A 21,752-nucleotide genomic window follows, 5' to 3' on the forward strand; every position below is an offset into this window, starting at 1 on the left:
AGCGAGCGCTGTACCACTGGGTTACGTCCCGCCCCGACATTAACAGAGTAACCATACTAGCTACAGGTCCGTACGTCTTTTGCATTTTGCCCGTAAACTTCAAACACCCCATCATGCTACTGCCTGGAAGCACCTCTGATACCGCCCTATTAAAAGATGATGCACTGTTGCAGGTAATCATGTATGTAACACCTGTTTTGAATGACGCGCGACTTAATTGAGTATCACGTGACAATAACATATAAAAGAAAATGACAAGAGCAGCTGATCACAAAAACCTGTTTCTCGCTGATATTCACAGTTGTATTTATCTTTAGTTCCATGGTTGGTTCAACTAAATTATACATCTTATACAACTTCTGAAATGAAAAAGGGATTGGCTATTCCATTTTTAGCTTACGTAGCTGTTATTAATGCGCTGTATGTTCGCGCTGAATGTCCGCACCTAGAGAGCGGCCTAGAGAAATGGAGCTCGGCCTCGACATGGGCATCGAAGCCGGTGAAAGGGTCTCAAATGACAATTTCTAAAAAGATTCTGCTGGACGAATCACCACCCAGTCTGGGTAGCATCACCATAGCAGCTGGCGGAGTCCTTGTGTGGGCGGACAAGGACAACATAACGTTGACCGTTAGCTACATTCTGGTCCAAGGACGATTTCAGATTGGAAGCGAAACTTGCAAGTTCTCCAAGAAAGCCAGAATTATACTCACGGGTAAAGAAAATGTTACATGCATATAAAATACACATTATTGCCCCTCAGGAGTATGATTTAGCTTAGAGATAACGTTTTAATGTTTATTGCCATAGATACACTATAATTATCAATACCGCTTAATAGTACTTATAACGTTAGTTTTGTCATTATGTAAAACGGTGGATTCGTAGATGGTTGCCAAAAATGTCTTTGAAAGAGGCTCTGTTGAATATTTTGTTGACTTTCAATTTACAGAGCTCTCTTTTGCTGTCTTAAGCATTATCGCATTGTGTGTGCAAATAGTTTTGTATTGCATTGAGAGATCGCAAAATTGTGAGTTTTGTGAATTTGGTCCCAGGTGTCGCAAATGCGATATAAAATAATCATCGTGGTTTTATTTTATTTTATTTTATTAAGAACAAAACTTGTTAATGTTTAAAAAAAATAAGATTGAATATAAGTGTTGCAAATATTTGATGTCCAACAGGTAAAAGTGACTCTTCGCTAAAGGTGGATGGTTTTGGTAGAAAGTTTATCGGTGTGAAATCAGGCGGAAAACTAGAGTTTCACGGAGAAGACAAATTGTCGTGGACCAAGTTAGCCCAAACGATTCCAGCTGCCAGGCAAACCTGTGGTATAATCTACGATCACAAGGTAACAACACCATTTGTAGAGATATAACACAGTTTTACAAATCTGAATTGTAGATAATAATAATAATTAGACCCTGTCAACGTTCAAAAGAAGACCCAACACACGTATGCTGTTCCTTACCGTGGAATCGGAAAATAACTAAAGCCATTGGCTTCTTCTTTTGTGACCTCTTCCTCTCACTTGTTCGGTTCCTCTTCGTTTGTTCTTTCTACAATAAAATGCCTTATCTTACCACAATCTGGAATTGTTTTGGGAACCGTTGTCCTATATATTATTATTTTTTGAATGCTGCCATTAATTCTTTTAAATGGTTACAAATATCAAAGGATACCAATGATAGCAATGATGTCACGAAATAGCAACATATATTGAATGTCGTAAATTGGTTTTCTCAGAATACGCCATACGACAAGGAATGGGCGACCGGCATCCACGCCATCGCCTGGAATCTTGATGGCTCCGTGTATGATTTCGGACCGTTTGTGTTGGGAGAACCCTGGGATGATGAGGCCGAGAAACACCTGGTTACATTTCTGAACGGTATTTTGTCGTAGTCGTTGTCGTCATCATCATCATCATCATTATCATCATCGTTATCAATATCATCGTCAACATCGACGTCGTCATAATAATAATAATAATAATAATAATCATCATCATCATCATAGTCGCAAAACAAAGTTTCTAGGGTTTTCGGGGGTATGCTCCACCGTAAACATTTGAAAACTAGAGGTCGTGAAATGCAATTTCATGGATTCTACTAGTAAATTTCATCTCTACCTTATGATTTACTACCAATAATAGTTTTGATTTCAAAATATTGGTGGGGGAGGAGATAGAGCCTCAGCCCCCACCCCACTCCGCTCCTCCTTGCCGGTAAATGTATAATGTATTGATTTATTGTTTTAAATGGGTTTTGTTTTTACAATTATTGCAAGAGGTATATAAAATGCGTTTAATATCATTTGTTTCATTTCTTTACATTCTTATTGCTAAGTAAGTCAGTGGATGGTGGTGTTATGCTGTTATAACTTATTATTTATATTGCACAGGAGTCCCTAAAAATACGGTTGTAGCGTTGGCTGTGCATGAAAACCTCGGCGTAGGGGTAAAACCACAACGAGACTGGGAACTGCTCTTCAAAACAGTGGAGACTCTAGGGGGTATTGACTCGGGGAAAAGTCTGCTAAGAAATGTCAAGGACAAAGAGGCTTACGCATTCATTGCAGTGAAAGGTAACGGAATCTGTTTACAACTTACAGTACATAGTAAAATAAACAACAATAGAGTGAACAGCTGTTTATCTCTTACTCATAGATACGATCATAATTGTACGAGACTGGGGGCAGGGGAAAGTGGCAACTTCCCCCCCCCCCCCCCCCCCCCCCCCCCCAAGTCCTGGAGAAAATCCTCAAATTCGAACAAAAACAATAGAAAAATTCAGGCAAAATGAGCTGGCCTGAACGCTGCTAATGCGAATAAACGTTCTAATCCAGATTCGGGCACTTTTGATTAATTCGGGCAAAAATCGGCCTGCCCTCCTACAAAAATGGGAGCCCGTACGCCTATGGATACAATCCTCCTTGCTGCGCTACGCTACCCTTCAAATATACATACAATTCCTTATCTCTATAAACGTGACAGATATTGTGTCTTGTGGGTTATAACATATCTGCGATTCCCTACTAGCCGTGTCCTCATTGGTCCCCAAGTAAGAATATCCTGTGGGAGTTTTTTTAAAATTCATAACAAAAGGTTAAATTAAAATAATTAGGCATTGTGATCACAGTTTGAAATATCCTTTGCTCCAGTTCCTTTAGATGCGAATACTACAATAGTTAAAATGGAGGAAATGGTCTATACAGGTCTATACCATTAATAAATTCATTGTAAAATATTGGTCACTGACAAGTCCAATAATATCCATAGCCCCCTCCCCACTGCTCTCTGGGAGCTGTTTTCCGACGGTTAACGAACAAGTTTCTTGCTGTCAAGCCAGTCTTGGGGGAGTGGCAGTCCTACTACAGGCAGTGCAGGAAGAATGAATAGTCTTGTGTTGTGCTCGGATCGGTCATACATACTTGACCCATTCATTTATCTTGAAGAAAGACCCTCCATCTCAATGTAAGCATTGTCAGTGTGCACTGACGGTACGCCACATTTTGGTGAAGTGTAATCATCTGAACAACACTAGAAAAGATTTTATTTGTCAAACAAATGTGATGGAATCTTTTCGATTCCATCCTTAACCTTTATTACCATGTTTTACGTGATACTGACTTATTTTAAATTTAAATTTTATCTATCTGTGATATTTGTATTTTTTTCACAGTTCTTTACACTGCGTTTTAATTTCGTTGTTGAATTTTATACGGTTGTGTTTCATAACATTGCGTTTGCATTTACCACAGGTTGCGACCCAATAGCCGATGTATTTTCATGCTGGCGTGTCGTTAAAGGGACATTCCTGAGTTTGTTGCAATTTTTAAGATGTTATCGACTTACAGAGACTTTTTAACGATTGTAATTACATATCAAATATATTTTTCTGCATAAAATAATAGTGGCTTTATATTAAACGAGTTTCTGATCGTTCTAATATTTGTACTAGGTTACATTTCATTTTATTTCCTAAAAATACCCCATTTTTTTCGTACGTACGAAATTATTTGAAGACAAAATCCAGTTTCGGCTTCTTACAAATGTTAAGACGATCAGAAACACATTGAATATACAGACACTGATATTCTAAACAAGAAAATATATTTAATATGTAAGTTTAATCGTAGAAATACTGTATTAGTCGGAAACATCTTACAATGCAGCAAACTCAGGAATGTCCCTTTAAACATCCAATCTATTCTATTCCCACGGTTAATTTTGATATACTGACAGCTATAAAGACTGAGCGATACGTGTCTCTGGTGTTCAAGAATAATCAGTTTTAATTTCTAATAAATCTAATTACAAAGCTATATGTTTTAAAAATAAATTAAATATTTGTGTTCTGTTGTTTGAAATTGTCCGTTTATTTTTAAGCATTGACATGTGAATATTATGCTAAACGAAACAGAAAACCTCATGTTTTATGTTCTTTGTTTTCTGTCTATAAAAAACAGGACAAAAAGAGTATACTTCAGAACAGCACGTACCTAGAACACCTGGTAAGAAGTACACAAAAACCAATGACGTACATGTCACGTTATGGGATCTCAAACTGAAGTTTTGGGTGGAGAGTGCTGTAAAATTTGAAGGCGATTGGTCCATCCCAAATGACGTCGATTTCCGTGTCCTGTCTACAGAGGTTGCCTATCCAAAAATAGAAGTGATTGATGACGTCAGCACTTGGAAACCAGGTGATATGTTATTTATTGCTGGAGGTACAATAAATTTCGTTGTGTCGTTTTAAATGAAAAAGTTGATTCACCCTCCCTTGAGATATCCACAGTATATGATACGTTTAATATTCGTATGGTTTAACGTAAAGCTCATCTGACCACGTCAAGTATTTAAAACAAAAAACATGGACCTTCTAAGCCATGTTGTTTATATGATGATGCAAGTCAAGCATGTAACAACAGTTTGGTAGATTCAACCATACCATGATTAGGATCAGTGTGGCAAGGTATCAAAATTAAAAATATGCATATATATTTGACTTAACACTAACTGACATTACTATACCTGTTACTTTCAGGTGACAAACTGGTGTTTACTTCTACGGATTTTGAATGGCGGCAGGCTGAAGTGTTTACAGTGATGTCTTGTCCAGAATGTACTGCGTCCAACCAGTTCAAAGTGGATGGTACGTAACATAAGTGTTTAAGGGACCATGGTATGTAGAGTCATTTTACTTCGGACGATGTTTATTTTTTTTAGTCATTTTACTTTACTTTAAATACTACTACTACTACTACTACTACTACTACTACTATTACTACTACTATTACTACTACTAATAATAATACAAAATAAATTTTAAAAAGAAGAAGTTTGTTTTGTTTGATTACACCACTAGAGTCCATTGATGTATTAATTATCGGCTATACATGGTAATTTTGACAGTCATAGAGAGGAAACATTTGTTTTCTATTAGTAGCAAGGGATCGTTTATGTGCACCTTCCCACAGACAGAATAGCACATACCACGGTCTTTGATATACCAGTCGGAGTGTTAAAAAAATAAAACAATAACACCGTTTCGAGTTACATTTCTTCGAGATCAGATGTTCGAGTCTCATTCATGTTTGCTTGGTAACATTTATGCGAGTGGCATTTTGACACTCGAAGTGAAGGGGCGGGACGTAGCCCAGTGGTAAAGCGTTCGCTTGATGTGCGGTCGTCTTTGGATCGATCCCCGTGGGTGGGCCCATTGGGCTATTTCTCGCCCCAGCCAGTGCATCACGACTGATATATCAAAGACCGTGGTATGTGTTATCCTGTCTGTGGAATGGTGCATATAAAATATCTCTTGCTACTCGAAAAGAGTAGCCCATGAAGTGGCGACAGCGGGTTTCCTCTCTCAATATCTGTGTGGTCCTTAATCATGTGTACGACGCCATATAACCGTAAATAAAATGTGTTCAGTGCGTCGTTAAATAAAACATTTCCTTCCTGAAACACATTGAATATACAGACAATGATATTCTAAACAAGAAAATATATTTAATATGTAAGTTTAATCGTAGAAATATTTTATTAGTTGGAAACATCTTACAATGCAGAAAACTCAGGAATGTCCCTTTAATTGGTGTCGACAGGTTCGTTAAAAGCACTGGTTCTTGCTTCCCGAAGTACATGGCATTGTGCATATCTGCCAGAAACACGAGCCCGACAGAAAAACTGTGAATTTGTATGTTATGTATATATAATGAAAATATTTTACATATAAAAGATTCCTTGATACTAATTAAACAAATGTAGCCGATTGAAGCTTTGTCAAACTTATCAAATGTTTGATATCCAGTACCGATGGTTAATAAATCAATGTGCTCTAGTGGTGTCGTTAAACAAAACAAACGTTTAAGTTTATAGTAATGATATCATCTTCACCTATTGTAGGGATGTTCGCGAACAGTCATTTCGGCGAGGTATTCGACAATGTGGACGAGAGGGGCGAGGTTGCGCTGTTGACGCGACAGATCGTCATCGAGGGCGACATGGAGGAGCGTTGCTACAGCAACAGCCCAGCGGAAGCAGATGCGTGTGACAAATTCGCCGAAGACGTCTTCGGCGGCCATTTGAAGGTCAGGTTTCTGTGCTAGTTATCATTTAGTAAACTAGTCTGGCAGTGGCAGTCTTCTTTATAGTTGTACACGATGGCTCAAGTAACAGGATCTCCACGGGAGTGGCTGTGCTAGTTTTCATGTAGTAAACTAGTCTGGCAGTGACAGTCTTCTTTGTGCCGATGCAAGAGGGATGCAATCACTTCTAAAGGATCTCCCCGGGTGTGGCTGACCTCCTATGGACGAGGCACTAGATAGAGGTTTATGGAATCAACAACTATATTTTGCAAAATCCCCAATCGAGTCTGCATTGTACAGAGATACGGCCCTGATCACGTATTACGGTTTTGTCCTTCAGAATCACTATGTCGAGAATGGTTTGTGTGCGTTGAATTGTTTGGCTTTCGTCGTTCGTGTTCTGTCATAATTTAACCGTTCTGTTAAGTGTAATTATATTGGGTGCCCTTTATAACAGGTTGTTCTGTCATAATTTAACCGTTCTGTTTAGTGTAATTATATTGGGTACCCTTTATAACAGGTTGTTCTGTCATAATTTAACCGTTCTGTTTAGTGTAATTATATTGGGTACCCTTTATAACAGGTTGTTCTGTCATAATTTAACCGTTCTGTTAAGTGTAATTATATTGGGTACCCTTTATAACAGGTTGTTCTGTCATAATTTAACCGTTCTGTTAAGTGTAATTATATTGGGTGTCCTTTATAACAGGTTCGACTTTACCCAGGTGTCCTTTATAATAGATTCGACAGTATATGTAATGTGTGCTTTTATCCACAGATGACTCGAGGATTCGCTGCCGCTCATATAGAGGGTGTAGAGTTTTATAAAATGGGACAAGCAGCGGTCATTGGTGAGACTCACTATAGGCCTAACTTCTAAGAAAAACAACCCATAATACCCACCACCCCCCCCCCCCCCACCCCCCCCAAAAAAAAAAACATAAACAAAAACAAACAAAACAAAACAAAACAAACAAAACGAAAATAAAAACCAGCACAAAACCAACAAAACAAAAATTACCAAAAACCAATACACACACACGCACACACATACACACAAACTGTATAATTGTTTAGATTTTATAAGTTGTATATCAGAAATTGCATGTTTTTCTTTGTTTAAAATACAACCATGCTTAAGCGTGGATTATTACTCTTAACTTAAGTACACAAGAGAGTGATGCTTTTCGTGGAGGTAGACTGCCACCAGTTACTGGAACATAAGGGATACTTTCGCAATCAAAACGTATTTCTCATACACGGTGCAGCATAGATAATCTATTAATTGTCGCACCTAGCCTGCAATAACTGTGAAGGGAATTGGTAAAACAAAATTCAGGACACACAACAGGATGCCTTCTCCAGCAAGGCACAAAGAGTCATGTTTAAACTCAGAAGGGCACTGCTCCAACCTTCTCTTGTTCCTCGTTGAGTATAAAGGCTTAAATAGACCGGATGCGAAAATCAAAATACGTTAGTTTCAACGAGAGCGTCTAGACCGGTTGCATGCGATGCGTGCGTCTTCGAAACGCATGCGGCCAGCCGCAGTGAAATAATCGTGTATGGTTTATATGGCCACAACACAAACCGAACACGCGCCGCGTCCAGTCTATTTGAGTCTTTAGGCCCTGCTGTTACTACACTATATCTTCCCAATTTCAGGTAGTTACCCAGTTCACTTCCACATGTGTGATGACGTCTCGGGAGCCTGGGTACGAAACAACTCCATCCACCACAGTAGCTCTAGATGTGTCACCATCCACGGCACCGACAAGTTAGAGGTACCCAATCTATATTTTAGCTTAGTTGCACATTTTGTTATAGTCAACATGTAATAAATTAAAACGATTTATCATACAATTAATGATGTTGCGTAAGATGCTTAAACAGCTGCGTAATAATAACCAACAAATAACTGAAAGGAGATTATAACCATTGGCGAAAATGACCATTAGTGGCGAAAATTTTTATTATTGGTGAAAATGACTATTAATGGCGAAAACTGCACTGGAACGTTTGCGGGAAGCGGACTAGGTTGCAGACGTTTCTGAAGGCGCCAGAAGAGTTAAAGGGACACACCCTAGTTACGGCTAGTTGTTAACCATTACGGCGTTGTTTTTCGCTATTAAACCCATTTTTTTCACAAATAAAATTGCACTTTACTTACCGTTTATTATTTAGAATATACATTTCCATTCACCTGAAATGTTTTTTGGTAATCCTGGTAATCCTGGTGTTTGTAATACCACAAAATGCATTTTTCGTATTTCTGAAAAACTCACGCGCGTCTGAGAAAAAACCGTTGATTAGACAAGGTCTAATCTATTTTTAGAGGGGATATTTCCATTTCAATGTCACAGACGTTGGTATACCACGTGACCGTTATCATTTTAGTTCGGTTTGTTTTCTCGTGCACGGTTCGCGCAATCAACATCCGATTTGTTGTTGTTCATTTGTGAGATTTTTCTTCACAGTTCGTGAACATTTTCAGTAAGAATAAAGTTCAGACAAGTAAGTATCTCAATACAAAACGTTACAAACCCTTAAAACCAATAATTTTGCTAAGTCCTACGATATCTGGAGAGGGGATACAACCAGGACAGAACAGTTGGAACATGTCCAGGAGAGGTGAAAAGAACGCACCCCAAGTCTGTGAAATTTGTCGTGACGTAGGCATTGTTGTGCTTCGAGCGACATCTACCGGTGACATCAGAATACAAACTTTCAAAATTATTTCAAGCAATTGGGACATGGGGATTCCCATGGTATTTATCGATATAAAACCTGCTTTTTCACTCCATTTGATAAAAACGTGATCTAAGTGTGTTACAGGTTTGTAGATTAACCAAATTATAATTTATTTTCGCTGGATGGAAGTAGGGTGTGCGGCTTTAAAGGTGCAGTTCTGAATTGATAACTTTTTACTAACTTTTACTTGTAAATATAAACATTAGACCTTCAACTATAGGCGTATAAAAATTATAACCAATTATGTTAAAACACAAGTACACAAACAATATAATGTTTTTATTGAGGATAGGCCCTACTTAGAAGACGACAGACGGAACTGGGCGCGTTCAGTTGATACAGACACTGCATAACGTTGATTTATTGTTTCCGATAAGTTTGCTGCCTTTGTGCAATTCTTATACCTTTCGCGGTCCTATTTAGCTGTCGACTGTCAGCTAGCCAGAGTTTGTAGATTCGCCGATTTTTGCTAATGCTAGCAGAAAGTTCACTAATGCCAACAGAAAGTTGATCATCTTTCCGCTGTCGACTTCCGCGACTGTCTAGTAGCTGGTCTGAGCGCTGTTACAATTCGATTCTCGTCGTATAACCCATTAGTTGTTAATCTGAGCGCACTCGTCGTAAGTCGGGAGTTGTGGAAATTACAACACAGCCGTCGAGTTGGTCAACTTTCTGCTGGAAGTTGGTAGTCTGGGACTAGCATAAGATTTGCTTGGACCCGACAAAATAGGAACTTGGTCGTACTGAACGCGTTTATATTACAATTGAGATACTTCCTAGTCATTTATGAAATGATTGTGTGATGTGGTATCGATTAATTTGTAGCTTTATACATGTATCAGAAATAAATATGAAAATAGCGAAATAGTTTTGTAGATGAAAAACGCAGCAAAGAAGGGCTTAGTGTTGTTCTAGAAACGGAAAGGATGGTCAGACCACAATTATTATTTAATATGACTGGGGCGTCTGCTGCAATTATTCTGTGTACACGTTTTTAAACTAAAATATTATTCTGTGGGTGTAGGTATATAAGTGATGATTTCTGAAACAAACCTTGCGAACGTTGGCTTGTCAACCAGGCCCCCGTTCGAGCAAGCGATCTTAGCACTAAAATAACCTTAAGTGCATAAGGTGGTTATGCACATGAGATGATCTTATCGCTAAAATCGCTTGGTGGAACGGGGCCCTGAAAAGTACTGGCTTGGAAGGCGCTGGTCAAAGATCCACGTCATTCATTGTTTTACAACAATTTGCTTGCTGTCAGGTGAGTGACAACGTCTGCTACAAACACAAGGGTCACGGCTACTTCTTGGAAGACAGTACTGAGCAGTGGAACATCCTGGACGGCAACATCGGCGTAGCAACCGAGTACGGCATACAACTTCCGTCCGACATGAAGGAAGAGTGGTGCGACCAGGGTCTGAAGAAATTCTGCGAGTTAGTAGTGTCAACGACATAATAATTCATAACTATGTGTATATGTGTGATAGTCGTCAATTGTTTGCTATCATTAGCGTACAGTAGGTAGTATCCCTCCCTGTACTTCTGTCTCTGTATGTGTCTCGCCGTCTCTGTCTGTCTACACAGCTGGTCAAAGGCCGTGGTATGTGCTTTCTTGTCTGTGGGAAAGTGCATATAAAAGATCCTTTGCTGCATGAACAAAATTAATCAGTGTGCTCTAGTGGTGTCGTTAAACAAAACAAACTTCTTCTGTCTGTCTATAAATATAACTCTCTCTGTGTCTCACTCTGTCTCTCTCTCTGTCTGTCTGTCTGTCTCTCTCTGGGTCTCTCTCTCTCTCTCTCTCTCTCTCTCTCTCTCTCTCTCTCTCTCTCTCTCTCTCTATCTATCTATCTCTGTATAGTTGTGTTAATAATTGATTTAATTTAATGTTGGTGTAATTATCAGTAAAAACAAACCAATCTTTTTTTTGCCATGTTATTTCAGTGCTGTGTCAACGTTCTGGATATCACACCCCAACAACTATGTGAGAAACAACGTAGCTGCAGGGTCTAGCGTAAGGGTTTTTATAACATTAAATAATATATATTTAAAAATAGACATCATGATGAGCTGTTACCACCCATTTTGTCACCATCAAACCATTTTGTATAATAAAATCATCCCTTTTGACTATAATAATAGAGTGACGTTAGGGGTTAGGTGACAAAAAATATCAATCGTTGCTTCTCTGTCATTATTGACCTACAGCTATCAAATTTGCCACACCAACCTCTCATAGGATGAGGAATGTTTTTCATTTCCGTCATTCTGTATGTCTGTCTTTTATTTTGTCTCTGTCTGTCGGTACCTCTATCTCTCTCTGTCTCTCTCTGTCTGTCTCTGTCTCTCTCTCTCTCTCTCTCTCTTCTCTCTCTCTCTCTCTCTCTCTCTCTCTCTCTCTCTCTCTCTCTCTCTCTCTCTCTCTCTCTCTCTCTCTCTCTCTCTCTCTGACCTATTCTGGTTTTTATAACATCCCAGACAGTGCCCCACAACTGGTATATCAGAGACTGCTTGTGTTGTCCTGTCTATGGGAAACTGCATGTAAAAATTATTAAACACCAAAGTGTCGTAGATGACGTTTTCTGAGGTTTCATAAAACAAAGATTCTTGCCCTGTGTGTATGCCTGTCTGTGTCTCTATGTTTTCAGTACTATATAACGTGCATAAAATGACTTATCTGCTTATCATTTTCAAGCATAAATAGTGACAACTGTACCAGCAGAGCTGATTTGAGAGAGAGAGAGAGAGAGAGAGAGAGAGAGAGAGAGAGAGAGAAGAGAGAGAGAGAGAGAGAGAGAGAGAGAGAGAGAGAGAGAGTACCATTTTACCATTTTACCCTTTTAACATGCCCCTATACCACTAAGGTTTCGGGCATGTAGTCAAATAGGTTTTTATTCATCTATGCGGACAACAAAATCCGCTGTGAGACAAACAGTGATGGTATCATTGTGCCATGTGCTTTATCATTCTCAAGTCGGTTTCTGGTTCCTTAATGCAGACGGCGTGGTGGTAAGTACTGGTGATATTATTGGTGGTAAATACTGGTGATATTATAGTACGACTGTGTATACATTGTGTGTTTCAGCAAGTCGGTTTCTGGTTCGTGTATGGAGACAGCGTTAGTAATACGTATTGGTGATATTAAGGCACGCCTGTGTATACATTGTGTGTTTCAGCAAGTCGGTTTCTGGTTCGTGTATGCAGCCAGTGTTAGTAATACGTATTGGTGATATTAAGTCACGCCTGTGTATACATTGTGTGTTTCAGCAAGTCGGTTTCTGGTTCGTGTATGCAGCCAGTGTTAGTAATACGTATTGGTGATTTTAAGTCACGCCTGTGTATACATTGTGTGTTTCAGCAAGTCGGTTTCTGGTTCGTGTATGCAGACAGACCTTTAGGACTTTCAGCTGCAAGGCAGCTCGAACGTGGCCTCGTAAAAGAATACAGCACCAGACACACGCCTATAGCAGAGTTCAACAACAACGTGGCACATTCGAATGTCCTTGTAAGTTAAAAACAAAAACTGTATTTTTCCATCTGTGAAAGGTAATATGGTGTAAACTTCAGAAACATAAAATTGCCAAGATCATACCACCCCTAAAACATCTCCATCCTTGATTATTTACAAACGGTTCTCCTTAGAGTGGTTATGTTCTGCAATAAGTCTCTGTACAACACTGCTGATTATGGTATCATGTTAAAAATATTCCCACTGGACGTTACCAGTTTGGCCTGTGGAAGTTCATGTTTTGTACTGTCCTTTCCGTCGAAACAAAACGAGATCTTGCTGGTAGTCAGTGAAAACAAAAGGAGATCTTGCTGGTAGTCAGTGGAAACAAAACGTCATCTTACTGGTAGTCAGTGGAAACAAAACGACATCTTGTTTGTAATCAGTGCAAACAAAACGACATATTGCTGGTAGTCAGTGGAAACAAAACGACATCTTGCGAGTAGTCAGTGGAAACAAAACGACATCTTGCTGGTAGTCAGTGGAAACAAAACGACATCTTGTTGGTAGTCATAAGAAATAAGGCAGCTGGTTTCTTCGTTCATTCCCTAAGACATGTAACACAGTTACTATAGTTGATACCAAGCAGCTTGTGATTTGACAGTATGCTGTGATTTTTTTAACCGACTGTTAAGGAACGATTCATGTTTGTAGACTTACAACAACACAACAACAACAACAACAAAAATAAACAACAACAAAAACAAACAAACAAACAAAACAAAAACACAAGAAAAAACACCAAAATGAACTGAAACAAAAAGCCTCACGAAAAACAAACATATCCTTTTGGTTTTCTTGGTTTTGTTTTCAGCGCGGTTTGGTGGTCGATGGTCGAATATCATCAGGAGAAAGTGAAGATGGGGTGTTTGTCCCAGAGAATGGCGTGTTCGGCTCAAACGGCTACGATCCCAGAATCCCCAACAACAAAGACGGAAACCAGACCATTGTATATCTTGACAGGTTAAACGACGACGTTTATACACATATTGTAGTTCGTATTACGGTATACAGTAAAGAACATTTTGATTCTGGCAAATACACATTTCCTATTTATAATAGCAGAATGCTTTTTATATTGTTAACGATGTCATTCTGAGAGACACCTTCGTTTTAAAATGGACTCATACAAATTTAACGTTACAAATTGAATACTTCTATACCTCATAGTCCAGGAGCATTAGGTCAAAGCTGGAGCAAATTGGAAACAAGCTGAAATCTTCAGGAAAGTTGCCCTAAAGGATTGTAAAACACATATCGAAAGTCCCCGAAAATCCGTGAAGAGCTAACGCGGGAATTCAAGATGGCATCCAAGATCAACGCCATTATCAATGTTATCTTATCTTTGCAACCAGACATAGTAGAAATGCAAAGAAAATGTCTAAAACTAGGTTTTCACACACCGACAATGCAATGAAGTCATTAATTACATGATTTGAGAAACAGAAATCGCTAAACAAATAAAATGTGGTCATTGTGTCCAAAATGAACCATACATTTTTATGACTTGCGACTTTCAGCTCGTTACCAATTCTGTTCAGGTTTGGGACTATTTAAAGCTATTACTCGTGGACAATCATATATGTTTAAATAAATATAAGAGATATATGTATATAAATGTATCTGTCACTCTAGATTTTGCGTACTATAATGTGATAACTACAATATGAATGTTGCTTTTTCTATAAAAAACATTCTAGATTCACTGGCTACAAAAACCGAGAAAACAACGTATGGGTACGAGGTGGGAATCTGGTTCTTCGTCACTCAAGGTAGGAAATAAATAGTCTTTATCATAATTACCCTGGTGTATATATAGCGATATTATCGTGTTCTTCGTACTTTAAGGTAGGAAATAAAGCCTTTATCATAATTACCATGGTGTATATATACAGCGGTATTATCTGGTTCTTCGTAACTTAAGGTAGGAAATAAATAGTATTTATCACAATTACCATGGTGTATATATACAGCGGTATTACCGTGTTCTTCGTAACTTAAGGTAGGACATAAATAGTCTTTATCATAATTACCATGGTGTATATATACAGCGGTATTACCGTGTTCTTCGTCACTCTGTGTAGGAAATAAATAGTCTTTATCATACTTACCATGGTATATATACACAGCGGTATTATCGTGTTCTTCGTCACTCAGGGTAAGAAATAATGAGTCTTTATCATAATTACCATGGTGTATATATACAGCGGTATTATCGTGTTCTTCGTCACTCAGGGTAGGAAATAAATAGTCTTTATCATAATTACCATGGTGTATGTATACAGCGGTATTAGCTGGTTCTTCGTTACTCAAGGTAGGATATACATAGTCTGTATCATAATTACCATGGTGTATCTATCGTGGTAATATAGGAAGATATCGATTATCCATGTGACATAACCATACATACTTACTCATAACAGATTGATAAATTTGTAACCTTTATACAGGTCTTACAGAAAAAGCTAAATATTGCACAAAGTAATATATTATTCAGTTAGTACCATCTAATTGATTGTTATCCCCACGCGATGGACCGTCTATGGGATATGGAAGACTTGTTCTTAGTTAAGTACGTGTAGCATAACGTAACCGCTCTAACGACTTCATTTCTCATTCGATTCTCATAAAACTTCGCATATATACAATGTAGGACTAGGACCATGGTGATTTTCTTTGATTTCGATGCCTTGTTGGTATTATTTACCAGTTACCGCTTTGGACAGTACAACAATAATTATGAAAATTACCTAGTCCCTCCCACTCCCCCCCCCCAAAACCCCCCCCCCCAAAAAAAATCCACAAAAAAAACCCACAACGCCTCCCCAACCCCCCTCCCAACATTGTCAAAAACACTTTTATGAATGAAGGTTTATGACGCATTTTAAACTAAATTATTCTATCGTTCACCGCCAAATGAAAGGACAAAGGTAGCATTGTGGTTAAATCTTCCATGAACATAATCTTTATACACCATAGATATAAACCCTTAATATAATCGAACAACACAAGGGGTCATTCTCCTCGTTTTGGACATAATAGAAAATATCAGCCATAGTTCTGCAAAGGAATGATATGAATTTATCATATTTAAGCCTAATATTATCTGGTTCGGATACAATGTCATGTTGAGAACGCATACGATATGGCTATAAGTTCTGTCACATTACGTATCTCGCCAATATCAGGGATTGCCTTATTCTTTGACCAACTTAAAGTTTGGTGCAGTTATAACGTTAACTGGCTGAGATGTTGTTTGGTATAGTGCTACCTAAAGGTATATGGTTTTGAGCGGATTCCTACATTTCAGTCTTGCAGACTCTAGTCGTGGTATAACCATGGCCAAATCAGGGGAAGACACATTCACGGAAGTTCAGAAGACCGTATTTGTTGGGGAGAGCGACAACAAGGGGATGCCACAGCTCTGGGTAGACTGGGATTTCCCAACTGACCCAAAACCACAGCATCAGTTTGACAGGTCCCTAATGACCGAGGACCCGTGAGTATAGTCTAGACGTTTTTTTTTTTTTTTTTTTTTTTTTTTTTTATCCCAGTGCCCCCTTTCCTTTCTCTCCTTTGAATTCCATCTCATTTCTTCCCGATCTGGCAACTCCTCCTATCTTTCAACTTCTTTCGCTGTCCACCTCCACATCCCAGTCCTTGTCTCTCCAACCGCGACAGGTGCTTGTCTCTTGTGGCTGTCTGTGCCACACACCTGTTCCCCATCAGCTTTTAGCTGTGGGCTTAGTCTGACGACTTCGGGGAGTGTTCAGTAGTTACTTCTGGCATTGTTAAGAGGCACTTATAACCACCTACTATGCACCCCTACTACCGGCGGTCGTTAGTTAGTGCCGTGGATCAGACCAGCTTTATTAGCGGCAGAGGACGAGGATGCCAGGTGGGTGCAGGGATATACACAGAGACTGCACCCGTGGAGGAAGTTGAGACAAGTAGGCGATGGTGTGGACAGCTCAGAAGACAGAGTCGGAGGAAATTGACAGAAAGGGTCGAAACAGATTGAAATCGTGGGAGAAATTGGAAAGTTTTTTATATTAAGATAATGAGAATGATATAGTCTAGACGTTACACCAATGTTTGTGTTCCATACATGCAACTGTGACGTCTTAAAGGCACACTGTCACGAATTTAAGGATCTTATTTCTCTCAAAATTAATAATAAATGAAAATTACATTAATATTTTTAAACCAAATCTAGCTATCGCATCACCGTAACTGAACCATGAAGGAGTGAAATTCATGTCAACGCTCTTGGCAATTTTAGTTTTTGAATTGTGGACCATTGTGGATAATTCAATTATCTGTACAAAATATCATTAATAAGTGGAGTATGGTGGTTATGTAGATGGATGAATAATGTATATTTAGGGACAAATCAAATATATTTAGTTTTCAGGTAATACTGTGTTAGGCCATTTAATAGGTCAGTGGTATATTATCATATGCCTTTAATACATTAGTTGCATGTTCAGAACGAGCGGTCGCTCCCACTTTGTGCGCGTGAATTGAAAATATAGACCATGTCCGTTTTGTTTTGGAAACCTAAAATTATGGTTTGTCGTAAAACTAGGTGATTTTTGTGAAACAACAATATTTTTTTTTTAATATTTGCTTCTGCTTCTAAACCTAAATAAATCCTGCAGAATGTTAATTTAGAACATTTATCATATAAACCTACAACCTATCTGTTTCATAATCATTCAAAACCAAATTCAAGTATACAGAAATTATCTGTTGTAAATCTATATATGCAACTGAAATTTGTAATTTGAATAGAATTCTAGAAGAAATATATTTTTAAAACTTAAAATATCAGTTTGAAAACATTGTTCAATTCTCTTTCGAAAAGTAATCCTGTATTTTATAAATCCAAAGTCTTGTTTTAAAGTTGACAAAACCAAACCGGGTCCCTTCCCTAAAATCACAATTCTTCAGTGAGCTGTGTTGTTGATTTCATAACACAATGTACATATATTTAAATACATGTCTTTTTTTTCTTTTAGAAACAGTCCAATACAGGGATTCGTCTTCTACGATGGTCCAACGTACGTGACAGACTGCCATTTTAAACGCTACAGACACTGGCACTGGAACAACAATCTGGAGAAAGAGTTCTCGGGGGTTCGCGCGTTCAGGTCAGGTGGGGCGATTAGCTGGCGACGAGCAGACGATGTCTTCTTTGATCCACAGAGTGCAGTCCGTGGTGCCACGTTTGCCTTTTGCGATGATGTGAGCATTAGTTAACTGAACTTGAATAATTAGATTGTGTTGAAGAACTTTTTATGTCTGTGTTATAGATACACCAGTATTTCTTGTAGATATGCTTCAGCTTGAATTCTTATCAGAAACCAAGCATATATTATAGTAGGAACATTTTAAATATATACTGATGTCCATAGAAACTTTACATACAAAACATTAGAATAATTTGATAAATATACTTTCTAATAGACCCCCCCCCCCCCCCCCCCCCCCCCCCCCCCCCCCCCCCCCCCCCCCACCAATTTAACGTGGATAGGGCATATTTACTTTGACTATTTTTATTCATGTAAACACCACTGTTAAATGTTTTCCTCATTTCAGACCGAGGGTAATAAAGTGTATGACGGAAACGCAACAGTTCGTGGTTTTGAAGGGGATCGTGACTCTAAGCTTCAGGCCATATTTCAGGACGAGGACGGTAGCGTGACGGGACACCCAGGGGCGTATGTGGTGAAAAACCTCCCCTTCTTCACTACACCCAAGTGCTCTTTTGTAGAAAACTGGCAAATGTCCATGTGTCCACATTCGTTTGCAAAGGTACCATAGACTGTTTATCAGTCCTTAAATACTGTAATAGTTGTTTTGTAATTAAATTATCTTACTTTAACTGACACACCCATGGTCTCACTGAGCGTAAAATAACAGGGGCATTGGAGAGAGAAAAAAACATCCGTGCCATATTAATATAAAGACTTATTACAATATACTGACCTCCATTGAAAACGCACCAGTCATATTTTTAGTTGTGAAAAGGATGCGAGAAGAAATGATAATACTTTTAACTCATTTTGTATAACTGGATGTATTTTGATGTGCAACAAATAACCTAAATTTGTGTACAACGGTAACATGTGCAATAGGTATAACAACTAAAATTTGGGAGGTGCGTTTTCAACGGAGTTTAGTATATATACGAAAAGGGGCAGTTTTTAACTAAAAGGAGATTTGTTCGTATTTTTGCTGTGGGTGAGCCAAATGCGCCATGGCATAACATTAGGTACGATTGCGGCATCACCTTGATATTTTTATGTTCGTTAAGAGTGTAACCTCGGGTAGTGAAAACTCTGTCTTTCACATATGTTCATTTATTAATGATGATCATGAAAAAACCCTAACATCTTGTTCTAGTTCACACTAAAACTCTTATGTGTCTAGATATCATTGACTTTGCAGTCTTAGACTGAAATATGTTGTTCAGGTAAAAACAGAACAAAGAACGCAATCGGGTGTAGTTAATTTGGCGGGAACAGGTGGAACAATATCCAGCTACTGTCGTAAGCGTCACTGTATTCAGTCAACCGTCATCTGTCACTAATTACACGTGCCACCGAATACATAACAAACCAACATCCAAATCTAAACAAACCAAACGATAACATTACCCTCACTATTAGTATATAAACTATAATAAGGTAAGTCACTAACTACAAACGATTAATACCCTAAATATCTAATTAATAATATATTTAATAACAAAACTACAATTGGTTACAAGAGTCAGAAAAACAGTTTTCGTTCTACGTTGACCAGGAAAGCATTAGAATTAATAACACACAGCCAAATGTTGAGCATAGAATACCCTATTTTGCCTTCACCAGTATTAAAACAATGTATGTGGAATGTAGCTCGATGATAGAGCACTCGTGAACAAATATGATAACCCCAAGTGAGTGTCTCTCTAGATGCTTCACGATGCCATACAACAAACATATCGTATTAAACAGGAAACCATAATGTTGATTATGTTGCTATTTTCCCCGCCGGTGGGCCTATTGGGCTATTTCTCGTTCCAGTCCGTGCACAACAACTGGTATGTCAAAGGCTGTGGTATGTACTGCCCTGTCTGTGGGATGGTGCATATAAAAGAACCCTTGCTGCTAATCGAAAAGAGTAGCCCATGAAGTGGCGACAGCGGGTTTACTCTCTCAATATATGTGTGGTGCTTAACCGTATGTCTGACGCCATATAACCGTAAATAAAATGTGTTAAGTGTGTCGTTAAATAAAACATTTCTTTCTTTCTTTCTGTTGCTATTTTAACAATATTTGACCTATGGGCCTTAAATATTTACTGAAGAATGAATGCATAAATAAATGAATGTTTAACGACACCCCAGCACGAATTTACTGAAGATGGCAAATAACGATATAGTAAAGGGTGTGAAATATCAAAGTCCCTATACTTTTTTATACAATTTCATATTCAGTAACTCAGTCGGTTGAGCGCTCGCTTGAAGTGCTTTCGTCGCAGGATCGAACCACCTCAGTGGATCAGTTGATTGGGTTTTTTCTTGTTCCAACCAGTGCACCACAACTGGTCAAAGACCTTACAATGTGCTTTCCTGTCTGTTGTAAAGTGCATTTAAAAGATCCATTGCCGCATTGAGGAAATGTAGCGGTTTCCTCTATTCAATACGAGTCAGAACGACCAAATGTTTGACATCCAATAGCCGATGATCAATATGTCATTGTGCTTTAGTGGTGTCATTAAACAAAACAAACTTTACTTTTTATATTCAGTAGGGTTATCCTTTTGTATCTATATGTCTGTCTGTCTGTCTGTCTATCTATCTATTTATTGTCCTGTAACCTACCCAGAGAGAGAGAGAGAGAGAGAGAGAGAGAGAGAGAGAGAGAGAGAGAGAGAGAGAGAGAGAGGAGAGAGAGGGAGGGAGGGAGGATTCGTCGCGAGTGCTTTTAACATGGACTATATCAACCGAGTCTATGTTTATCTTATATCTCTTTTACAGGTTAGTTTCATTGGTGTTGATTTCGTGAAAGGAAAATATCCAATCTATTTCATCAGAGATGATGCTCACGAATCCGCGTTTTCAATGGAAGGTATGCAGCACACAATCTCCAGTCTTCATTCAACCCCTTCATAAAGCAAAACTACACCTGTACCCAAAGGTGTATGTTCTGTATAACACAGTCTCCAGAAGCCTATCTAATAAAACTGTGTACATATAGTAAATATAGTACAAATATGAACAACTGGCACAGTTCTGGAGCCATTTTTACAAAACATCGTGGGCCGGTTTCATATGTCTAGGTTATCGGTGGGTTTTGGAAACATATTGTTTTAACCTAGGTTAAACCCTGGGTCATGTTTACTGTGCATTTCACATGTCTGGTTTTCAGTAATCCAAGTTTAACACTGGGTTACAGTTGTATTGCTTGTTTAAACCTGCCCTTGAGGTGGTTTTTCGCTGGCTTTGCTCAAAGTAACTTTTCTTCATGGATAATTTCGGCAGCAAAATCGTGTTTTACGTCAGTATTGCAGAGCCATAAAATGTGAATGTATTTTAGAGATCATTTGAAGCCACTACAGAAACAGTGGCAAAATTAGGGGTGATCAGTGGCGTACTCAATATCATTGTTTACTTAGCTGCCAGGTGCCCCCCCCCCCCCCAATACAAAATCCTGCCTACGCCACTGTACAGAAACGAATACAGGGTGGGGGTAGGGGGGTAGGGTAGCTAATCCTCCATCTCGAACGCGAATGCTAATAATATACTGGTAACGAGTTTCAACTACAAAGTGATGAAGTGTAAGCTATTCCTCGCTTATGTCCCTTTCCAAATCTGCGGGTAACCCATGTAAAAAGCGTGGTTTTGTAAAC

At 38.6% G+C, this 21,752-nt stretch overlaps 1 protein-coding gene across 1 annotated transcript in view; it reads left to right on the top strand.

Annotated features, from left to right (window-relative positions):
* The first annotated feature begins 364 nt into the window (after positions 1-364).
* The window catches only part of LOC121381714 (cell surface hyaluronidase-like), a 34,592-nt gene continuing 13,204 nt past the window's right edge, over positions 365-21,752 (top strand). The window contains exons 1-18 of the mRNA XM_041511061.1: positions 365-713; positions 1,183-1,349; positions 1,745-1,889; positions 2,402-2,584; positions 4,469-4,705; positions 5,047-5,154; positions 6,411-6,595; positions 7,371-7,443; positions 8,255-8,373; positions 10,605-10,777; positions 11,288-11,357; positions 12,702-12,848; positions 13,666-13,814; positions 14,552-14,623; positions 16,162-16,350; positions 17,873-18,098; positions 18,453-18,668; positions 20,881-20,971. Of these exons, the coding sequence (XP_041366995.1) occupies positions 365-713; positions 1,183-1,349; positions 1,745-1,889; positions 2,402-2,584; positions 4,469-4,705; positions 5,047-5,154; positions 6,411-6,595; positions 7,371-7,443; positions 8,255-8,373; positions 10,605-10,777; positions 11,288-11,357; positions 12,702-12,848; positions 13,666-13,814; positions 14,552-14,623; positions 16,162-16,350; positions 17,873-18,098; positions 18,453-18,668; positions 20,881-20,971 (2,899 nt within the window). The remainder of the gene's footprint in view (positions 714-1,182; positions 1,350-1,744; positions 1,890-2,401; positions 2,585-4,468; positions 4,706-5,046; positions 5,155-6,410; positions 6,596-7,370; positions 7,444-8,254; positions 8,374-10,604; positions 10,778-11,287; positions 11,358-12,701; positions 12,849-13,665; positions 13,815-14,551; positions 14,624-16,161; positions 16,351-17,872; positions 18,099-18,452; positions 18,669-20,880; positions 20,972-21,752) is intronic.

This window comes from Gigantopelta aegis, chromosome 9 (genome assembly GCF_016097555.1).
Source record: "Gigantopelta aegis isolate Gae_Host chromosome 9, Gae_host_genome, whole genome shotgun sequence".
Lineage (NCBI taxonomy): Eukaryota > Metazoa > Mollusca > Gastropoda > Neomphalida > Peltospiridae > Gigantopelta > Gigantopelta aegis.